A 23,383-nucleotide genomic window follows, 5' to 3' on the forward strand; every position below is an offset into this window, starting at 1 on the left:
ATTGACTAACAGATAGTAAATTATATCCAAGAGACTCTACTAAAAACACATTAGAGATAGAGTGCTCATTGGAGATTGCAATTTTACCTAGCCCTTTTACCTTGCCTTGATTCCCATCACCGAATATTATTGAATCTTGGGAATCTTTGTTTTTGACGTAGGAGGTGAACATCTTCTTCTCCCCCGTCATATGGTTTGTGCATCCGCTGTCAATAATCCAGCTTGAACCCCCGGATGCATAAACCTGCAAGGCAAATTTAGGCTTGGGTCTTAGGTACCCAACTCATGTTGGGTCCTACAAGGTTAGCACAAATATCCTTAGGGACCCAAATGCAAGTTTTGTCTCCCTTGCATCTTGCCCCTAATTTTCTAGCAACTATCTTCCTATCCTTTCTACAAATAGCAAAGAAAGCATTTAAAGCATGATAAATTGTAGAAGGTTCATTAACTTTCCTAGGAACATTAACAACATTTCTCCTAGGCATATTATGAACAACATTTCTCCTACCAACATTTCTATCATACACATAGGAAGAACTAGAAGCAAACATTGCATGAGAATCAAACTCATCATAAGCATTATAACTCCTATAAGCATTTTTAGTTTGTCTCCTATCATGGTACATAAAAGCATGGTTCTTTTTAGCACTACTTGCCATAGGAGCCTTCCCTTTCTCCTTGGCGGAGATGGGAGCCTTATGGCTTGTTAAGTTCTTGGCTTCCCTCTTGTAGCCAAGACCATCCTTAATTGAGGGATGTCTACCAATTGTGTAGGCATCTCTTGCAAATTTTAGCTTATCAAAATTACTCTTGCTAATCTTAAGTTGGGCATTAAGACTAGCTACTTCATCATTTAATTTAGAAATGCACTCTAGGTGTTCACTACAAGCATCAACATTAAAGTCTTTACACCTAGTGCAAATCACAACATGTTCTCCACAAGATGTTAATTTACTAGATTTTTCTAGCTTAGCATTTAAATCATCATTTATGCTCTTTAAGCTAGAAATTGTCTCATGGCAAGAAGATAATTCACAAGAAAGCATTTCATTTCTCTTAACTTCTAAAGCATGAGATTTTTGTGCTTCTACAAATTTGTCATGCTCTTCATAAAGAAGATCCTCTTGTTTTTCTAGTAATCTATTCTTGTCATTCAAAGCATCAATCAACTCATTAATCTTATTAATCTTAGATCTATCTAATCCCTTGAATAAGCATGAGTAATCTATCTCATCATCATCACTAGACTCATCCTCACTTGAAGAAGCATAAGTACTAGTATCATGAGTGCTTACTTTCTTCTCCCTTGCCATGAGGCAAGTGTGATGCTCGTTGGGGAAGAGAGATGACTTGTTGAAGGCGGTGGCGGCGAGTCCTTCATTGTCGGAGTCGGAGGAGGAGCAATCCGAATCCCACTCCTTTCCGATATGTGCCTCGCCCTTGGCCTTCTTGTAATGCTTCTTCTTCTCCCTTTTGTTCCCCTTTTCCTGGTCACTTTCATTATCGGGACAGTTAGCAATGAAATGACCAATCTTACCACATTTGAAGCACGAGCGCTTCTCCTTTGTCTTGGTCTTGCTTGGCTGTCCCTTGCGACCTTTAAGCGTCGTCTTGAAGCGCTTAATGATGAGGGCCATCTCCTCATTGTTTAGTCCGGCTGCCTCAACTTGCGCCACCTTGCTCGGTAGCGTCTCCTTGCTCCTCGTTGCCTTGAGAGCAATAGGTTGAGGCTCATGACTAGGACCGTTCAACGCGTCGTCCACGTATCTCGCCTCCTTGATCATCATTCGCCCGCTTACGAACTTCCCAAGAACTTCTTCGGGCGACATCTTGGTGTACCTAGGATTTTCACGAATATTGTTCACCAAATGAGGATCAAGAACGGTAAATGACCTTAGCATTAGGCGGACGACGTCGTGGTCCGTCCATCGCGTGCTCCCGTAGCTCCTTATTTTGTTGATAAGGGTCTTGAGCCGGTTGTATGTTTGTGTCGGCTCCTCGCCCCTTATCATCGCGAACCGTCCAAGCTCGCCCTCCACCAACTCCATTTTGGTGAGCAAGGTGACGTCGTTTCCCTCATGAGAGATCTTGAGGGTGTCCCAGATCTGCTTGGCATTGTCCAAGCCGCTCACCTTGTGATACTCGTCCCTGCACAAAGAAGCTAGCAACACAGTAGTAGCTTGTGCATTTTTATGAATCTGTTCATTAATAAACACAGGGCTATCTGAGCTACCAAATTTCATTCCACTTTCCACAATCTCCCAAATGCTTGGATGGAGAGAAAACAGGTGAGTACGCATTTTGTGGCTCCAAAATCCGTAATCCTCTCCATCAAAGTGAGGGGGCTTGCCAAGTGGAATGGGGAGCAATTGAGCATTTGAACTATGCGGGATGCGCGAATAATCGAAAGAAAAGTTTGAGTTAACCGTCTTTCGTCTATCGTAGTCGTCGTCGTCCTTTTGGGAGGAGGAAGATTCGTCGCTGTCGTAGTAGACAATTTCCTTGATGCGCCTTGTCTTCTTCTTCCTCCCGTCTTTTCTTTTGTGGCCCAAGCCTGAGTCGGTGGGCTTGTCATCATTGGGCTCGTTGACGAAGGACTCCTTCTCCTTGTCATTGATCACCATCCCCTTGCCTTTAGGATCCATCTCTTCGGGTGGTTAGTCCCTTTTTTGAAGAGAATGGCTCTGATACCAATTGAGAGCACCTAGAGGGGGGGGTGAATAGGTGATCCTGTGGAACTTAAACTTATAGCCACAAAAAACTTGTTAAGTGTTAGCCCAATAATCGCCAAGTGGCTAGAGAGGAGTCTCAACAAAACACAATACCACAAGAGATCAAACACAGAGATGACACAGTGGTTTATCCCGTGGTTCGGCCAAGACCAACGCTTGCCTACTCCACGTTGTGGCGTCCCAACGGACGAGGGTTGCAATCAACCCCTCTCAAGCAGTCCAAAGACCAACTTGAATACCACAGTGTTTTGCTTTTCCTTTCAATATCCCGTTTGCGAGGAATCTCCACAACTTGGAGTCTCCCGCCCTTACACTTGAGATTCACAAAGAAATACGGAGTAAGGGAGGGAAGCAACACACACAAATCCACAGCAAATATGCGCACACACACGGCCAAGAATCGAGCTCAAAAGACTATCTCAAAGTTCTCACTAGAACGGAGCTCGAATCACTGAGAATGACAAACAAATGCGCAAAGACTGAGTGTGGATGATCAAGAATGCTCTAAGGTTGCTTGGTGTACTCCTCCATGCGCCTAGGGGTCCCTTTTATAGCCCCAAGACAGCTAGGAGCCGTTGAGAGCAATTCTGGAAGGCTGATCTTGCCTTCTGTCGAGTGGCGCACCGGACAGTCCGGTGCACACCGGACACTGTCCGGTGCCCGATTTTTTTCCTTAAACGGCGCAGCCGACCGTTGTAGATCTGGGAGCCGTTGGCGCACCGGACAGTCCGGTGCGCACCGGACAGTCCGGTGCACACCGGACAGTCCGGTGCCCCCTTCCGACCGTTGGCCCGGCCACGTGTCGCGCGCAGATTCCGCGGCCGACCGTTGGCCCGGCCGACCGTTGGCTCACCGGACAGTCCGGTGTACACCGGACAGTCCGGTGAATTTTAGCCGTACGCCGTCGGCGAATTCCCGAGAGCGGCCACTTCACGCCGAGTCAGCCTGGCGCACCGGACACTGTCCGGTGCACCACCGGACAGTCCGGTGACCCACCGGACAGTCCGGTGCTCCCAGACTCAGCAGATTCTTGGCTGCTCGAGCCAAGACATTTCCAATTGGATTTTTCCTGTTTCCAGCACTTAGACACAATACATTAGTCCATAAAACAATGTACTAAGTCTGAGAAACATACCTTAATTCTTGATTTGTACTTTGTCCACCTTTTTACACTTAGGCACTTGTGTTGGACACTAAATCACCAAAACACTTAGAAATGGCCCACAGGCACATTTCCCTTTCACCTAGGCCCTCTCCTTACGTCTATAAAAGGAAGGGCCAGGGCACTCGTACGGAGGGTTGGCCGCGCGGGGGAGGATGGGACGGCGCGTGCAGGCCTCTCGCTCCCTCCCATGCGGACGCTTGTAACCCCCTACTGCAAGCGCACCCGACCTGGGCGCGGGACAAACACAAAGGCCGTGGGTTTCCCCTTTTACGCCTGTCTCCCTCTGGTTTCCCCCCTTCGCGCTCTGTCTCGCGCCGACCCATCTGGGCTGGGGCACGAGGCGACAATTTACTCGTCGGTCCAGGGACCTCCCGGGGTCGAAACACCGACAGAAGTCGACTAATCAGAAAGATAACAAGTGAAGTGATGTGCCGGTCGTTTGGGTGGTGTCCGAGAGACCGCCGCATTTCTGGATGAAGGGTGATTTTGGCGCATTTCTGTGGTTGGCTACCTTTCAATCTCTGGGTTGTCCTTCTGGTGAACTAGTTAGATCTAGTTTGTTAGCTTCGTAGCTGCACTTTTATTTTCAGCCGTTGTAAATAAGCTTTGCTTAAAAACTGTGCTTTCGCCTGGGTTGATGTTAGTGGTGGATGTTCCTTGCTTATCTAGTATGATAGTGTGAAGGGTTTGTACCACTAGGTGCTCTTTTTGTCGATGGGTTGTAACTCATCGTTTGGTTTGTAATGACTCTTATCCTATTTCTTAAATGAAATAGGGGCTCTGCCCTTTCGTCAAAAAAATTAAAGAAAAAACTAAAAATTTAACATTTGAAAAAGTATCACCTTAGCCCGACCCATTAGTGCATGTACAACCTAGACACTGCTGCACGGTACTCGAAGTACAAGATACAACTAAAATACAATATAATACAGTGGTCATGTCTAAAACATGTGTCTCACGATATTCATTGTACCAATCAGAGCATTCAATAAATTAAAGTGACCAATTAGCTAGTCTCCTGTCTCAAACATAGAGCTAAGACACTGTGTCTTCGTAAAGATATATGTCTTAAGTTTTTTTACATTCACCCCTATACACACTCTAAGACACATGCCCTTAGTGACTACATTTCCTCACCTGACGGTCGTCTGCTGGCATCTCCGATTCGCCACATCGCAAGGGCACAAGGCACAACCACTCCTCCGGTCTGCGTTATGCCCGCCGCTCGCCTCACATGTCGCCTCTGCGCTGCACCGGTCGCTCGCCTTTGCCTCGTCTCTATGCAGCACCTACCGGCTACCGCTCGCCTCGCCCCTATATTGCTGCTCGCCTTTGCGCGCTGGCACGCTGTGCTTTGCGCTACGTCGTTGCCGCCACGATTCCACAGTGGGCGTGAGGCGAAGGACTGAAGGAGGAAGGCGCCACTATGGGCTATGGCGCCGGCGCGCCGCCAAAGGCGAGTTTGGAAATCTCTGTGCTAGTTCCTTTCCCCATTCCCCAGTGACAAGTTCTGTCTGACCATCCTCAATCTTTAGTGGCCAGCTCGACCTGTAATCAGTAATCTGCTACTTTGCGAGTATAGGGTAAGCACAATCTCCTTTGTTAAGTTTAGATGTAGTCAAAATATAAATTATAATTATACGAACTGATTAAGTCTTTGTGTTGCATAGATTTAAACTGATTGTTTGATTGTCTGAGCAATGGTTGGAAATAAGAATGTAAAGAATAAAGCTGCACAAAAAGGTATATTATGTAATTTATGAAGAAATATTTGAGCTACTTTATTAAGCTACTAAAGTACTAATTGGTTTTTTTATAGATTTGAAGAGCTATTTTAGCCAAGGTTCTAGTGGCTCAAGTCCAAGTGCTCATGGTAGCGTAGTTGCTATTGTAGAAGAAGTAGAAGATGTGCATTTAGAAGAAAATGTAAGGCCAACTGCAGAAGAAGGCGTGGGGATTGAAGGAGATGTCTTGCCATCTGTAGAAGAGGATGAAGAAGATGAACAAGTTCAAGAAGGTATAACTGACTTCAACCCGGATTACATTATTTCTAATCCAGGACTTCATATTCCAATTAAAATATTTTCTCCAAATCTTAGAGATGAAGTTAGGAGAGCTTTTATAGCTAAAGGTCCAACTCAACTAGGCGGTCTTAGATTTCCTCCATCAAGTGATAAAAGGAACTTTCAGAAAAAGTGGTTTAATCAATATAGTATGTTGGAATATAGTGTGGAGAAGAATGTGACATTTTGCTTCTATTGCTACCTTTTTAAGAATGATCGAATGGATGAAAAATTTGGTTATGATGTCTTTACAAAAGTTGGGTTCTCAAATGAAAAAAATGCTTATCTTGCACTTCCAAAGCATGTTGGTGGGCCTAGTAGCATACACAATGTTGCATCAACATCATTTCATAATTTTTATAACCAAAGGTCAAGCATACAACATAAGGTTTCAAGTTATAGCAAAGATGCATTGGTCAAATATGAAACCATATTAGAAACTTCTTTAGGTATTGTAAGTTATCTTGCATTGCAAGGGTAACCATTTCGGTGCATGATGAATCTAGTACTTCCTTGAATAGAGGCAATTTTTTAGAGTTGCTTGATTGGTTTGTTTTGCTTGTCTTGACCCAAGATTCTCATTCTCCAAGTTTGATGTTGATAAGCTTTCTCGGCTTGTGGATATCTATGATGACTTCTCTTTTGATGATTGAAAGATAATAAAGGATCAGGTACACACTTTCATTATTCATGTGCAAGGACTTGAGGAGTTCAAATATGTTACGATCTTGCAAGCCTATCCAAAATAATGGTTAGACTTGAAAGACATGTTGTTTTCCCATTGGTCTATCACCTTATTGAGTTGGCATTGCTATTACCAGTAGCGACAACAACGGTTGTAAGGGTCTTCTTGGCAATGAAGGTTATCAAGATTGAGTGGTGCAATAAGATGTACAATGGTTGATTAAATGATTTCATGGTTTGCTATATTGAGAGGGAAATATTCAAAGGACTTGATATTTAGAAAATTAAAAGGTATTTCAAAATAAGAAAGATAGACAAATGCAATTGCCTCTAGGGGTGAAAACGGGTCGGGTACCTAGACGAGGTATCAGATACGGGTATTAAATCAGGACGATTTTTTGGATAGGAATACGAGTATTTTTTCATTCGGGACAGATACGGCCATACGGGTACTACCTGGAACACCCGGCCGAATATGGGCTCGGTAACTTTTTCCATGCCCCAAGCCCACTTGATTCACATGCCCATGAGCGGATGAGCCCATCTTAAAACATATCTACACATGTTGCTGCAGTCGCAAGCCACTAGGCTTTGCTTCAGCCGCAACAAGTGGTGTCGTGCCGTCACCCCTGCATCTTGCGAGGACTAGATACATCCATGCGACGGCTAATGCACAATCGGCAATTATCCAGACCCAGGTAAGTAATCTCCCATCCACCCACCCAACTGCACCTGCATCCAGAATCCAGATCTAGGGTAGTGGCTAGTGTGGTGTGCACGACAAGATGTTGCAGATTGATGATTCATGGTTGCATGTTGCAGTAGCAGGTGGCATCTGCTGTCGGTTTGAGGGCCCCCACTCCTTCAGAAACGCATCACCCGCACCTGCACGATGCAGTCGCCCCGTGCCGGCATGTCGGGACCTTCCCACCACCTAGAACTTAGTGTTGTTCGTCATCGCCGACTCGGCGGTGGCGGCTTGAGGTTCCTCATGCCCGAACCATTGCTCTATGGTGCTGGCGCAAGGCCCCTCGCCCTCTTTTAAGGTATTACTTGTTAATTTTCTTGGCAAATATGTATAGCACGGTTTGTTAATTATCAGTATGGTTTGGTTTATGACTTTGCTCTCATTGTCGTGATGGGCAATGATAGCGCCATGAATGTGGATGACATTTATGACATTGACAACAATGAGTCCAACGGAGATGAAATGCATGGTATTGATGGTGTTGATGGCAACATCACTAACTGCATGGTGAAAGAGGAACATGTTCCTGCTGAACCTACTCGTAGTGAGGTGAATGTCATCATCCAACAAGTTGGTCGTGGAAAGAAGTCTAGACGGAGACCATCGTGTAGTGAAACGTCTACTAACAACCAATTCATCCAGTGTCCCTATAAGCAAGTTTATGGCATCTGCGTTTAAAGCAACAATGTCAAACAAGAGCGTGGATTTAGTGCCACAATTGGCCAAAGGTGTCCTTTTTTTTACTTTGTTCATTTTATTTTTAAATTAATGCAAATGTATATTAACGAATTGTTTTTATGTTATAGTTGCACAAGTTGTAAGTGCAAGCGCAAGTGAAAATACAAGCATAGCTGCATGTGCCCAAATAAGCAATGGAGATGAATGGGACGAAGAACAAGATGTCAAGAAAAATAAGCTCACTTCATGGGTTCGGGAGCATTTCACAAGGTATGATGTAGAAGTGGAGCAAAATGATGGTTCCATTGTTAAGCAAAAGTGGGCAAAATGCAAAAATTGCCTACATAAATCTAAGACTGATAGTTCAAATGGCACAAAGGCATTTAGTAACCATTTAAAGTTGAGGCATAAGATTTTAAAGGGTCAACAACGCCTAACTCAGAATGGGGACACTATAGCAACAAATAAATATGATGAGAATTTTGGTGTGAGACTGCTATATTATGCCATCATCATGCATGGGTATCCTTTCAGTATTGCCCAACACAAGTATTTGGTGAAATTTATCAAATCATTGTGACCATCATTTCCTTTGAAGTCTTGTGTTACTGTTCGTAAAGAGATCATGGATCTTTATATTGAGGAAAAGAATATGTTGTATGCACAATTCAAAAGGTTGTCCTATCGTGTTAGTTTTACTATGGATACATTGACCTCTACTCAAAACAAGTCATGCTTGTGTGTCACTGCACATTGGATTGATGAGAATTGAAACATGCATAAAAGAATTACCAAATTTATGCATGTAGAAGTCAACCATAGTGGGATAAAATTGAGTGACACTTTTTTTTTGTTAATTTGATGAATTGGAACCTTGATAAGAAAATGTTTGCTCTTTCTTTGGATAATGTTGCTTTAAACAAGGTTGCCATTGATATATTGATTGACAGCACTAAAGAGTTGCTTGTATGTGGTGGCAAATTCTTTCATGTTAGATGTGCAAATCATATATTGAACCTTTTTGCTAGAGATGGGTTAGCCATAATTGCACACGCCATTGAAAACATTAGACAATTTATAACAATTACTAAAAGATCACCCCTACAGTTGGAGGCATTTGAGAAATGTGCTGAATAATGTGACCTAGACCCGGAAAAGCTCTTTCTTTGGATGTTGCTACAAGATGGAATTCTACATATGTTATGGTTAGAGATGCCCTTTACTACAAGAATGCTTTTGATCGCTTTGCTAAAAAAGAAAAGAATAGATATGGTCATATCAATCCTTCGACTAATGATTGGTTGAATGCATTAAACATCAGTAAGTGTTTGAAGAAGTTCTATGTTGTCACATTACTTTTTTCCAACACTTCATATCCTACTGCAAATCATTTCTTTCGTAAATTTTCTGAGATAAAGATGTCTATTGCAAGATGGTGTGATAGTAGTGATCCCATAATTCGCACTATGGCATATTCTATGAGAGACAAGTTTGATAAGTATTGGGAAATGAACAATATGGCTTTGGCAGTGGGAGCATTTCTTGATCTTAGGTACAAATGCATAATGGTTGAGCTACACATGTCTAAGATGTATGAGAGTGAGATTGTTGAGTTGGAGAAAATGGCATTCATGAACGTTATCAATGAGTTATTTGCTTGCTATACATCAACCATCAATGCAAAATCAACCAATAAGGGTACTAGCTCGAAGGATTTTGTTCCAAATAAATATGTGGTTTTGATGGATAATGAGGATGAGAATGAGGTTGATCTCAATGAGTTATATGCAGCAATAAACAACGAGAGAAAATTGTCAGAATTGGATATGTACATGAGTGAGGGCCTAGTGAAGGTTAATGAAGGTGATGCACCATTTGATGCCTTATCATGGTGGAAGGGGCAAGTGACAAATTTTCCTATTCTTTCTACCCTTGCTCGTGATGTACTGTCAATGCGAGTGCCAACTGTTGCTTCAAAGTCAACATTTAGTTCGGTTGGACGCATCGTTGATGCCTTAGTTCAAAGCTTAAACCTGAAATTATTGAGGCCTTGGTTTGGACTAAGGATTGGAAGATTGCTTTTGAGAAATGTTTCATTTTCTTGTGTGTGTTCTTGTATTTCTCTATGACTAAATGATGATGATGGCTACTAATATTGTTTTTGTTCTCTATTGATTTTAGATTTGGAGTGTGAAATAAAAACTATAAGTGAAACTATGGATGTCTTGGAGTTGGAAGATGATTTCGCGACTTGAGTTCTTCAAGCAAGCATGGATTGGTTGCACTATCTTATGCCATTTGAAAACTATCTTGTGTTGAACTATCTTGTGCTATGTTAGACTCTTGTGTGGTTCAAACCATATCATTATATTTGAACTATTGTGTTGGACCTGTGTTGATTTCTGGTATATGCAATGCTATATTGAATAATGTGAACTTATTGCTATATTGTTATATTGTTATGTTGGACTATTGTATTGTATGATGTAAACTTATTGCTATATTGTCATGTTTGACTATTGTGTTGGACTATTTGTGTTGATATATGGTTTATGCAATGTTATATTATATGATGTGAACTTATTGCTATATTGTCATGTTGGACTATTGTTTTGTATGATGTAAACTTATTGCTATATTGTCATGTTGGACTATTATGTTGTATGATGTAAACTTATTGCTATATTGTCATGTTGGACTATTGTGTTGTATGATGTAAACTTATTGCTATATTATCATGTTGGACTATTGTGTTATATGATGGAACTTTGTTATATTGTCATGTTGAAGTATTGTGTGGTGTGTAACTATTTTATACACCAACTGAATTATACTGAATGATAATCAATGTATGCATTATCCGATAAATACATGTTATCTGCATGTATTTGGCTACACAATATCCGTATTTGTCACTTATCTGCCCGAATAAATATCTGGCCCCTGTATTCGTATTCATCTTGTTTCTAACTATTCGTATCCGATTCTAAATCTGACTGAAATACATTATGCTCCGTTTGGATGTTGATATTGGAGGGCATGAAATTGAATTAGGTTCAATATCAAATCAGCCATAGTATTGAAATGAGATGTAATTCTAATTCTATTTTTTGGATGTCACTAAATTGGAGTTTAGAATTGTGCGTTCTAATTACATGCATTTCAAAGGGGTGACACTCTGTATTGGGAGATGGAGTTTCTAGTTATAGTCCAATTCCAGGGAACTGGTCCTCTGATTCTAAATCTCAATTCTATGTGCAACCAAACAACAGAATTCAGGAAAGCTGGTTCCAATTCCTAATTCTGTGCTCCAATATCTACATCCAAACGGGGTATTAGGATAAGATACGGAATGACCTACTATTCGTCTGTATCCGCCCGTTTTTACCTTTAATTGCCTCAGTCTCTAGGCGCGACTAGGTATATCTCTTAATTACTCTTGTTTCCTTCCAATACTTTATTTAAATGCCATTATTCATAAATGTTTATTTTTATTTAACAGATTTTTTATTGGTGCATTGTTAAGATTTTTTTAACTTATGTCATTATCATTAGCAATGGTGAATTCATCTTCTTTTATTGAGGTATCTTTCAATGTCCTTATTTACATTTGTTTGCTGCAAAATACTTTAAATGTTTGTTGTGAGCTAGAACAAATATATACATATATGGATTTGTGCATATAGTTATGTACAAAGAATCTGTCATGCCTCAAATTATATGTGTCCTCCGCCACTGTCTTTCTGGCTGGCTAACCTTGAAGTCGTTGAAATCCATGGCCTGCAAGGAGAAGATGACGAAGTTAGGTTTGTTTGGTTCACTGTCTAACTTGCCACATTTCGTCTAACTTTTTTTTTTGCCTAAGGTTAGTTTTTCAATTCAAACGACTAACTTTAGGTAAAGTGTGACGCTGTTAGTCACGAATCAAACAGACCCTTAATGCTCCAAAAGTCATACTCGGATGCGCAGCAGCGCTCCGGAGACTGACAATGAGTGTTTCTCATGGCATCTCACCAGGTGACAATGGCTACGAGAAGATCTACAGCGTCATGAAGGAATAACCTGACGTGGAGTGTTATGCTATGGCATTCTGTTGGGAGAGGGTTCTTTATCCATGAACAGAAGAGAGTTTGGAAATGCCAACAGGTGGCATCCTTAAGCCTAGTCTGATTGAAGAACTTCGTCAGTTTTTTTAATATCTTGCTGCTATGTTTTTCAGAAGATTTCTGTATGCGATTTTCACGACTTGTAAACTTGTTGCTGGCCATTGGACAGGAGGCGTAATTGCCTGTTAGTAAATCAAGTACCCTACTATCTATATGGCAGATACTACCATGTATCTCAGAGTGAAACACATTTAAAGGGCCTTCATGTCAAGCACTACTGCACTCTTCCTTCAAGATGCAGTCTCGTTGGCATGTCGTCTTAACTGGCGCGTGATGGTACGTTAGCCTGGCTGCAATTTCAGAGGATTGGAAATTGCCGTAGCTTTTGTTATTTTTTAGAGTTCAAGGACTTTTCATTCCCCAAGCATCAAGGCCAACAAGCCTAATGCCATAAACCGGTAACATTCAGCTTACATCAACCCATTTGTTACATCAGATACTATTCTTAACAGATTTTCACCTTTTCTTAACAGAGCAAACCAGAAACCCACGGAACAAAGAAACCCACCATCTCGTGTCCTATCTGACTTGAGACCAAAAGATAAAGCCAAGGTCCCAGTAATACAAGCTTAGGTGTGGGTATTACCGCATCACTAACATTAATGCTTCCGCTTTCTTTTTCCACAGCGAGTAAAAAGGCAGTTGATCTTTTAGCCAGCTCCGTCCTGCTAACACCTTTCCAGACAATACAGAGTTTCTGCAGCCAAAAGCACCAATCTCCACCTAAATAATACACTAGCTTTTTCTTTGAAATACTAACGTATCAAGATCATGCGTACTGGCAGAACCAGACACCATATATACCACGCCCCAAAACATAAACCGCATCTGCAATTTCTAGAATATCTGCATGTATGGCACAAGAAGAGCAGTACACCTTTTTTGTACAAAAACACACAAAAAAAAAACAGCTACAGACGATTTTTCGGCAAACAATTCTCATCTTTCCGGTTGTTACATTTTATTCTATTACACCAAACCAGGTTGACTAGTACAAGGACAGAATGCAAATATCAGTTGACACTTTTTGGGATTCAGGCCCACAAAATTTGGCAAGAAAATGATGTCCAAGAATCGTGTCAGAGAAAATACAGTGAATCTTACGTATCCGAAGCTTTGTTCCTTCCTATCTATGGTAAACACAACATGCTACTAAGTGCAGCGATACATCCCTATGGAGTTCGCAGCGCAGAATGTATAACATGAATACATGATGGCGAAGTAGCCAGCACTTTCTATCCTCAGGTTCTATCTGTCTCGAACTCTCTTCGAATGGTTTCTAGCAACATCTCATTCCATGTGTCTACTGGTCCTGGCATGCACCAGTGCAAACAATCCTGAGGTGGAGGTTTTCCATCTGGCCCTCTCTGTGTCTTCTTGTTTGGGTCAGGACTTCTGTACGGGCCAGGATGACCGTCAGCCCTGAAGGCAAAGGGTTCAGTGATATCCATCAATTTCAACCTAGAACCGTGTTCCCCTGCATTCTTCACTGCCTTCCTGAAGCCTGCAACCTGCTTTTCATGCATCGCATCGGTAAATCCGTTCCTCACCACTTCATTCAAGGGCTTGACCTTTCCGGTGCATGATCCACCGGTGTTCCATGCTCCGCCTTCATAATGATCAGGTGACCATGTGCGCACAATTGCTAGGCCTGTAAAATTTGGGTTATTCACCACAGCAGTTAGGCAAGTCTCGACAGAGATACCAAAGGCATCCACATTGTTGACCTGCATTTTTCCTGCTTTACGAGGCCACCAAAGCTGCCCTCCAACAACATTCTCGTTCAGGATATAGGCTGATCGTTTAGCAAACCAGTGGCCAGAGGAAAGGACGAGTACATCAAACCTTGGGAGGAACTCCATGAAGGTCTCATCAGGAATATCCAGAAAAACTTTATCAATACCCTTAGGAGCAATCCCCACAGCTTCAGTTGACCTGTGCACTAACCAAGAAGACCAGACGCGGGCGATAGTTGTTTTAGTTGATTTGAAGAGCCACTTGTGCATCCTTTTGTTGCCTCGGTTTTGTGGGACATCTACCTGTAAAAAGGAGAAACAGATGCTTTAAGACAACGAAGCAGATATATGTTGCCTGACAACAAGTGCTACAAATACATTGAATGTAGAAATGCAAAACTGTTTGAAGTTGCCCTTCATATTACATTTATCGTATTCTAGGGGTAAAACCTTGTTAAGAAGTGTTCAGTAGAGATTAATGTCAAACATGATCATAAAATGAAAAGGCTACTAATCTTAGCATTAGTCTCTGGAACTCCTAAAAGAACTGAAATAGGAGCCTTATATCCTGATGAATTACAGACTTTTAAGCAAACCTAACTCATAGTATCCTACCTGTAACTCTGTAAGAGTATGGATGGAAGGATCCAATTACTTTCCATTCCTTTTCTTATCAGTAATATATTTTTTTGAGACAAGGTCTCAAATGAAATAAAACGATGATGGTTGACCTAGGGTACATCATCACCTGTAAAAATGCCTAGGAGTTTGTGCGTACTTGCATACCAATTGTTTGACAGGGGATAAGTTAGAAAACTAGTCACATAAAAGTATTTGGCAGGTAATGGTTTTATCTTAATTACACTATAATGCAAATGTAAGATTCTGAACGTAGCAGGAGGCATCTCACTTGCCACAGAATGCAAAGGAGGGACTCCATCTGATTCCGAGCAACTGAATCCCCAACGAACGCAAGTGTCTTGCCTCTCATCAACTCCAAGAACTTCCTTGCATCGAAGCGTGGGAGGTTACACTGTTCTGGCTTCCATCTCCAATTTTCATAGTCCTTGTCCGGTCGCCCATTTCCCTGGCAATTCTGCATCTGTGTGATGATAGGGCAGGAGTTGTTTGTGTATAGTGGCCCAGAAGAATCAGTAACCCACTCTCCACGATATAGATCACAATTATCTGCACAGTCAGAAAGCAAATATCAACTCCTGCTATCTCAGCTACCCTGATACAATGATGAATCTAATAAATCACTACAGTACAATGACGAATGACATCCCATTCATGCTGGTAAATATGCTGTGCAGAAATCTCAGGGAAACGAACTAACAGCTCACCTTGCTCAGCCTTTTGAGATTCATTAGATGTATCCTCGTCCGGAATCGTTGTGGTATCACTGGAAGAAGCTGGATCCGGCTCGTTGTCATCCATCTTTCCTGAAGCTGCAGACGTTTGGCTTGAATTCACGTCGCCACCCTGACCATTCTGCTCCACTAAGGACTCCCGCTCACCCTGCGACAATTCCTCCCCAATTGCAGCGCCACTCCTGTTTTCATCAGCATGCTCCGACGACGAACGCTTCCCCAGGTCAGTAGCTCCGATGGGGAGGTAACCGTGCAGCGACGTCCGAGGCAGGGACGAGCCCTGGGACAGCGATATCACAACGAGGGTCAGCACCAGCGCCAGCACCGACACGACGACGGTGACGAGCCACCGCCGGACTCCGGAGGCCCCCGCTGGGGCCTTCCTCCCCGGTAAGCTCATGGGCCACGAGATTAATCCTCCCGTCCTAGCGGCATCTGCGCTACGCGGGACGAAATTCAGATCCAGGAAAGGGAAACGGTAGCCACGGTGCACAAGTGGACGAGGAGGCGTGCCGGCCTGGAATTTTGTGGGGGCGGCGCGGGGATCGGAAGCGGGCAAGCGGGAGCGGCGTGGCTACGCTCACCGTGGTCGGAGCTGCACGAGGAAGCGAAGGGGGAAGAGAAGACCCACCCTCCTACGTTCACTGGTTTCGTGCGTCGTGTGCGAATCTGTCTACGCATAAGCATGAGACTATCTCCAGTAATTCTGTCTAATTATCTATTTCAAACTTAACTATACAAACAATATTAAATAGCATCATCTACAGTTTTTCGTTACATATTTTTCACGCTCCACTGGAGGCATCCTGAGCGATGAGCCAATAATCTGTTACACCATAGATAGACCATAGAATTTCATAATGTCCATGTTCTAGACCTAGACCATTATACTATAAAGAGATGGATTCTAGCACTTGGATTAATATGTGAATCTGCTTTGCATTGAATTGATATCCTTAGCATTTTCTTACCAGTTCATTTATGTCCCTAAAGACCATCATCTAGAAAAATCCTTGCTGAAAGGGCTTTTCGACCATCATACGAGACGATGAGTGGTTATCGCCTTACCCTCGTGGATGTCAATGATTATACTATTGGCCTTCTCGTAATGCACTTTAGGAGAACTTCATTGACACCACACTGATAGAGATCCCCTTCTACCAATACATATCTTCTAGCTAGTCTAGAACTAATTATACCCTAGACACTGGAGTCTTTGAGCTAGCCTTTATAAAAAATGTCTAAGGTGGAACGTAATTAGGTCTAATACAAATATATGTGTTTATCTCTATTTGATACCGTCTACGTCATTCCAAAATAAGCATGTAGAGTCGAGATGGCAGAATACAGAAAGTAAATAGTCCTTTCTAAAATTAATTATGTTGGCTAACCAAAATATATGCAAAATTAATTCTATTCGATCTAGTCATGGCTACACCCCTCTATCTATTACAGGAAATTTACTAAATATCTTAACTGAAGCAACTAAGTTGTCGACCTATTAAGAGCTCATCTACACAAGTCTAATGGGTAAGGTCACACAAACATATGCAACCAGTACTCTAAGCACATTGAGAGCTCCTATACATACTAGTTCCACTATACAATCACAACTAGAGAAATACAAATACTTAGCTACACAAGCTAACAACAAATGAGTAGCTATTTTACAAAACTAAATTAGTTATACAATAGCAAAAAATACTAACTAGCATAAGTATATGAACAAAAAAATACAAGGCAGTGAGGGAATTGTAAAAAACCCGGAAGATGATGACACCTTGACATGATAATTTTTCCCCATGATGTCAACGATGAAAGGGAAATGTGCCCTTGGGCAATTTCTATAATGTTTTGTTGATTAAGTGCCCAACATGTTTAATTAAGTTCTTATGTGCCAAGTAAAGTGAGAAGTGCAAATCAAAGAAAAAGGTACGTTTCTAGACTTAGTACATTGTTTTCAGTACTAACATATTTTGTCTAAGTGCTAGAAACAGGGAGAAAAGAATTGGAAAAAGACTTGGCTCTATGCAACCAACTCCAGCTCGGCTTGGCACACCGGACTGTCCGGTGGTGCACCGGACAATGTCCGGTGCGCCAGGCCGGTCCGCGTGAAAAGGCCGCTCTCGGGACTCGACGGCGGCGTACGGCTACAATTCACCGGACTGTCCGGTGAGTCATCCGCGGCGAACTCGTCGCCCTCGGAAAAGGCAAAGGGGCGACGTGACTATAATTCACCGGACTGTCCGGTGGTGCACCGGACTGTCCGGTGAGCCAACGGTCGCCCGCACCAACGGTCGGCCGCGCAATCTTCGTGCGACGCGTGGCAGCTCCAACGGTCGGCGGGGGGCACCGGAATGTCCGGTGTGCACCGGACAGTGTCCGGTGCGCCAACGGGCCCGGAGCTGCAACGGTCATCTATGCCTGATTTGGAGGGCAATCGCGCACAGGACCATCTACAGGACATGTCCGGTGGCCACTCGACAGAAGGCAAGGATAGCCTTCCTTGTTGGTCTTCAACGGCTCCTAGCTGCCTTGGGGCTATAAAAGGGACCCCTAGACGCATGGAGGAGTCACCCGAGCATTCACTAAGTATTCTAAGGCATCCAGACTCTGCTCGCGCGCATTCGCTTTGTTGTGTTAGAGATTTGAGCTTCATACGAGTCGTGAACTCCCTGTGTTGTCATTTGAGCTCGAGTCTTCACTTGTGTGCATGGGTGTGCTGCGTATTTAAGTCTTGTGTGTGTTGCTTCTCCCAACCTTACTATGTGCCTTCTTTTGTGATCATCATTGTAAGGGTGAGAGACTCCAAGTTGTGGAGATTCCTCGCAAACGGGAAAATACTCTAAGGAAAATACTCACTTGAAAGGGGTTGAGTGCAACCCTCGTCCATTGGGACGCCACAACGTGGAAGTAGGCAAGTGTTACTTGGCCAAACCACGAGATAAAAATCGTGTGTCTTGCATTGATCTCTCTGTGATTGTTTGTGTTCACAAGAACTCACTTCAAGCTACTTATCCGTACTAACACTCATAACTAAGTTTTGTGGATATTAGTGTTTGATTTTTACAGGATCACATATTCACCCCCCTCTAGGTGCTCTCAATTGGTATCAGAGCCGTACTCTTCATCTAAGGGTCTAACCGCCCGAAGAGATGGATCCTAAGGGAAAGGGGATGGTGGTCAACGACAAGGAAAAGGAGTCCGTCTTCAACGAGCCAAGAGATGACAAGACCACTGACTCGGGCTCGAGTCATAAGAAGAAGGACGGGAAGAAGAAGAGGCACATCAAGAAGATCATCTACTACGACAGCGATGCATCTTCTTCTTCTTCACCAAGAGACGACGATGATGACGATTCTCCGTAAAAAAAGACGGTTAATCAAAATTACTCTTTTGACTATTCTCGCATGTCGTACAATTCGAATGCACATTTACTTTCTATTCCACTAGGAAAACCTCCACACTTTGATGGAGAGGACTACTCATTTTGGAGTCATAAAATGCGTAGTCATCTATTTTCTCTCCATCCTAGCATTTGGGAAATAGTGGAAAATGGGATGCATTTTGATAGCACTGATAACCCTGTATTCATTAATGAACAAATTCATAAGAATGCCCAAGCTACTACTGTCTTGTTAGCTTCGCTTTGCAGGGATGAATACAATAAAGTAAGTGGCTTGGATAACGCCAAGCAAATTTGGGACACCCTCAAGATCTCACATGAGGGAAACGATGCAACAATGATCACCAAAATGGAGTTGGTGGAAGGCGAGTTGGGAAGATTTGCCATAATCAGGGGAGAAGAGCCAACACAAACCTACAACAAGCTCAAAACCCTAGTCAACAAGATTAGAAGCTATGGAAGCACAAGATGGACGGACCACGACGTCGTCCAACTCATGCTCAGGTCCTTTACCGTTATTGACCCCCATCTTGTGAATCCTATCCGTGAAAATCTCAGGTACACAAAGATGATGCCCGAGATGATACTCGGAAAATTCGTGAGCGGGCGCATGATGGTAAAGGAGGCACGATATGTGGATGACGCCTTGAATGGTCCTCTACCCGTCTACGAGCCGCAGCTCGTTGCGCTCAAGGCAACAAGCAGCAAGGAGGTGCTTCCAAGCAAGGTAGCACAAGTAGAGGCTGTCGGGCTCAACGAGAATGAAATGGCGCTTATCATCAAGCGTTTCAAGACCGCACTCAATGGACGCAAAGAATATCCCTCCAAGAGCAAAACAAGGGGGAAGCGCTCCTGCTTCAAATGCGGTAAGACTAGTCACTTCATTGAAAATTGTCCCAATAATGATAGTGACCAGGGACAAGAAAAGAGCGGGAAGAAGGAGAAAAAGAAGAGCTACAGGAAGGCAAAGGGCGAGGCGCACCTTGGAAATGAATGGAACTTGGACTGCTCTTCTTCCGACTCTGACGACGAAGGACTCGCTGCCTCGGCCTTCAACAAGTCTTCTCTCTTCCCCAACGAACACCATACATGTCGTATGGCCAAGGAAAAAAAGGTACGTGTTCGAGATACCCCTAAGTACAATACTTCTAGTGATGAAGAGTCATCTGATGATGAAGTAGATTATATTGATTTATTTAAGGGTTTAGATAGAGCTAAAGTAGATAAAATCAATGAGTTAATTGATGCTCTAAATGAAAAGGATAGATTACTAGAAAGGCAAGAGGACATTTTGTATGAGGAACATGACAAATTTGTTAGTGTTCAAAAGTCTCTTGCCTTAGAACTTAAAAGAAATGAAATGTTGTCTTCTGAGTTGTCTGCCTGTCAGGAATCTGTCTCTAGTCTAAAGAATTTGAATGTTGAATTAAATACTAAGCTGGAGGAGGCAAATGCAACTAGATCTTGTGTAGAACATGTAGTAATTTACAATAGATGCAAGGACTTTGATGTTAATTCTTGTGATGAATATCTTATTGAAAGGGAATTAGGCTTACACCTAGTTCCTATATAATTTTGGTGGTTGAATTGCCCAACACAAATCTTTGGACTAACTAGTTTGCTCTAGTGTATAAGTTATACAGGTGTCAAAGGTTCACAACAAGCCAATCAAAAGTTGGGTTCAACAAAAGAGCAAAAGGCCAACCGAAGGCACCTCTGGTCTGGCGCACCGGACTGTCCGGTGTGCCACCGGACAGTGTCCGGTGCACCACCGGACATGTCCGGTGCCCCAGAGGACTCCAACGCAAACTCGCCACCTTCGGGAATTTCCAGAGGCACTCGCGCTATAATTCACCGGACTGTCCGGTGTACACCGGACAGTGTCCGGTGCGCCAAGGAGGAGCAGCCTCAGGAACTCGCCAGCTTCGGGAATCTCCAACGGCTAGTCCGCTATAATTCACCGGACATGTCCGGTGTGCACCGGACTGTCCAGTGCAACTCCGGAGCAACGGCTATCTCCGCGCCAACGGCTCTCTGCGGTGCATTAAATGCGCGCGCAGTTGTCAGGCGTGCCCATACTGGCACACCGGACAAGGAACAGTAGATGTCCGGTGTGCACCGGACACCCAGGCAGGCCCACAAGTCAGAAGTTCCAACGGTCAGAATCCAACGGCAGTGATGACGTGGCGGGGGCACCGGACATGTCCGGTGTGCACCGGACTGTCCGGTGCGCCATCGAACAGACAGCCTCCCAACGGCCACTTTTGGTGGTTGGGGCTATAAATACCCCAACCACCCCACCATTCATTGCATCCAAGTTTTCCACTTCCCAACTACTACAAGAGCTCTAGCATTCAATTCTAGACACACCAAAGAGATCAAATCCTCTCCAAATTCCACACAACGCCATAGTGACTAGAGAGAGTGATTTGCTTGTGTTCTTTCGAGCTCTTGCGCTTGGATTGCTTTCTTCTTTCTTGATTCTTTCATTGTGATCAAACTCACTTGTAATTGAGGCAAGAGACACCAAACTTGTGGTGGTCCTTGTCGGAACTTTGTGTTCCAAGTGATTGAGAAGAGAAAGCTCACTCGATCCGAGGGATCGTTTGAGAGAGGGAAGGGTTGAAAGAGACCCGGCCTTTGTGGCCTCCTCAACGGGGACTAGGTTTGCAAAAACCGAACCTCGGTAAAACAAATCCGCGTGTCACACTCTTCATTTGCTTGCGATTTGTTTTGCGCCCTCTCTCGCGGACTCGTTTCTTTATTTCTAACGCTAACCCGGCTTGTAGTTGTGTTTATATTTGTAAATTTCAGTTTCGCCCTATTCACCCCCCTCTAGGCGACTATCAATTGGTATCAGAGCCCGGTGCTTCATTAGAGCCTAACCGCTCGAAGTGATGTCGGGAGATCACGCCAAGAAGGAGATGGAGACCGGCGAAAAGCCCACTACAAGCCACGGGAGCACTTCATCGGAAGAGTCCCGCACCAAAAGGAGGGAGAAGAAGAAGAGCTCCTCAAACAAAGGGAAGGAGAAGAAATCTTCTTCTCACCACAAAGAGAAGAAGGAAAAATCTTCTTCCCACAAGCCGCATCGGAGTGGGGACAAGCAAAAGAGGATGAGGAAAGTGGTCTACTACGAGACCGACACTTCATCAACATCGACCTCCGGCTCCGATGCGCCCTCCGTAACTTCTAAACGCCAAGAGCGTAAGAAGTTTAGTAAGATCCCCCTACACTATCCTCGCATTTCTAAACATGCACCTCTACTTTCCGTCCCATTAGGCAAACCACCAACTTTTGATGGTGAAGATTATGCTAGGTGGAGTGATTTAATGCGATTTCATCTAACCTCACTCCACAAAAGTATATGGGATGTTGTTGAGTTTGGTGCACAGGTACCATCCGTAGGGGATAAAGACTATGATGAGGATGAGGTGGCCCAAATCGAGCACTTCAACTCTCAAGCGACAACAATACTCCTCGCCTCACTAAGTAGAGAAGAGTATAACAAAGTACAAGGGTTGAAGAATGCCAAGGATGTTTGGGATGTGCTCAAAACCGCGCACGAGGGAGACGAGCTCACCAAGATCACCAAGCGGGAAACGATCGAGGGGGAGCTCGGTCGGTTCCGGCTTCGCAAAGGGGAGGAGCCACAACACATGTACAACCGGCTCAAGACCTTGGTGAACCAAGTGCGCAACCTCGGGAGCGTAAAGTGGGATGACCATGAAGTGGTTAAGGTTATTCTAAGATCTCTTATTTTCCTTAACCCTACTCAAGTTCAATTAATTCGTGGTAATCCTAGATATACTAAAATGACCCCCGAGGAAGTAATCGGGCATTTTGTAAGTTTTGAGTGCATGATCGAAGGCTCGAGGAAGATCAACGAGCTTGATGATCCATCTACATCCGAAGCTCAACCCGTCGCATTCAAGGCAACGGAAGAGAAGAAGGAGGAGTCTACCCCAAGTCGACAACCAATAGATGCCTCCAAGCTTGACAATGAGGAAATGGCGCTCGTCATCAAGAGCTTCCGCCAAATCCTCAAGCAAAGGAGAGGGAAAGACTACAAGTCCCGCTCCAAGAAAGTTTGCTACAAGTGTGGTAAGCCCGGTCACTTTATTGCAAAATGTCCATTATTAAGTGATAGTGACAGGGATAACGACAAGAAGGGCAAGAGGAGAGAAAAGAAGAGGTACTACAAAAAGAAGGGCGGCGATGCCCATGTCTGTCGGGAATGGGATTCCGACGAAAGCTCAAGCGACTCCTCCGACGACGAGGACGCCGCCAACATCGCCGTCACCAAGGGACTTCTCTTCCCCAACGTCGGCCATAAGTGCCTCATGGCAAAGGACGGCAAACGGAAGAAGGTTAAATCTAACTCCTCCACTAAATATGAGTCTTCTAGTGATGATAATGCTAGTGATGAGGAGGATAATTTGCGTACCCTTTTTGCCAACCTCAACATGCAACAAAAGGAAAAACTTAATGAATTGATTAGTGCCATCCATGAAAAGGATGATCTCTTGGACACCCAAGAGGACTTCCTTATTAAAGAAAATAAGAAGCATGTTAAGGTTAAAAATGCTTATGCTCTAGAAATTGAGAAATGTCAAAAATTATCTAGTGAGC

General features: G+C 43.6%; 1 protein-coding gene across 1 annotated transcript; it reads right to left on the reverse strand.

Moving 5' to 3' along the window:
* Positions 1–13,038: 13,038 nt before the first annotated feature.
* Positions 13,039–15,998, reverse strand: LOC100382249 (putative DUF231 domain containing family protein). The gene is made up of 3 exons (NM_001175002.1): positions 15,319–15,998; positions 14,883–15,160; positions 13,039–14,275 (listed from the first exon to the last, which is right to left on the reverse strand). Exons 1-3 carry the CDS (start codon positions 15,743–15,745, stop codon positions 13,478–13,480), a joined length of 1,503 nt encoding a protein of 500 aa, NP_001168473.1. The 5' UTR covers positions 15,746–15,998; the 3' UTR covers positions 13,039–13,477.
* Positions 15,999–23,383: the final 7,385 nt, after the last annotated feature.

This window comes from Zea mays, chromosome 8 (assembly GCF_902167145.1).
Source record: "Zea mays cultivar B73 chromosome 8, Zm-B73-REFERENCE-NAM-5.0, whole genome shotgun sequence".
NCBI lineage: Eukaryota > Viridiplantae > Streptophyta > Magnoliopsida > Poales > Poaceae > Zea > Zea mays.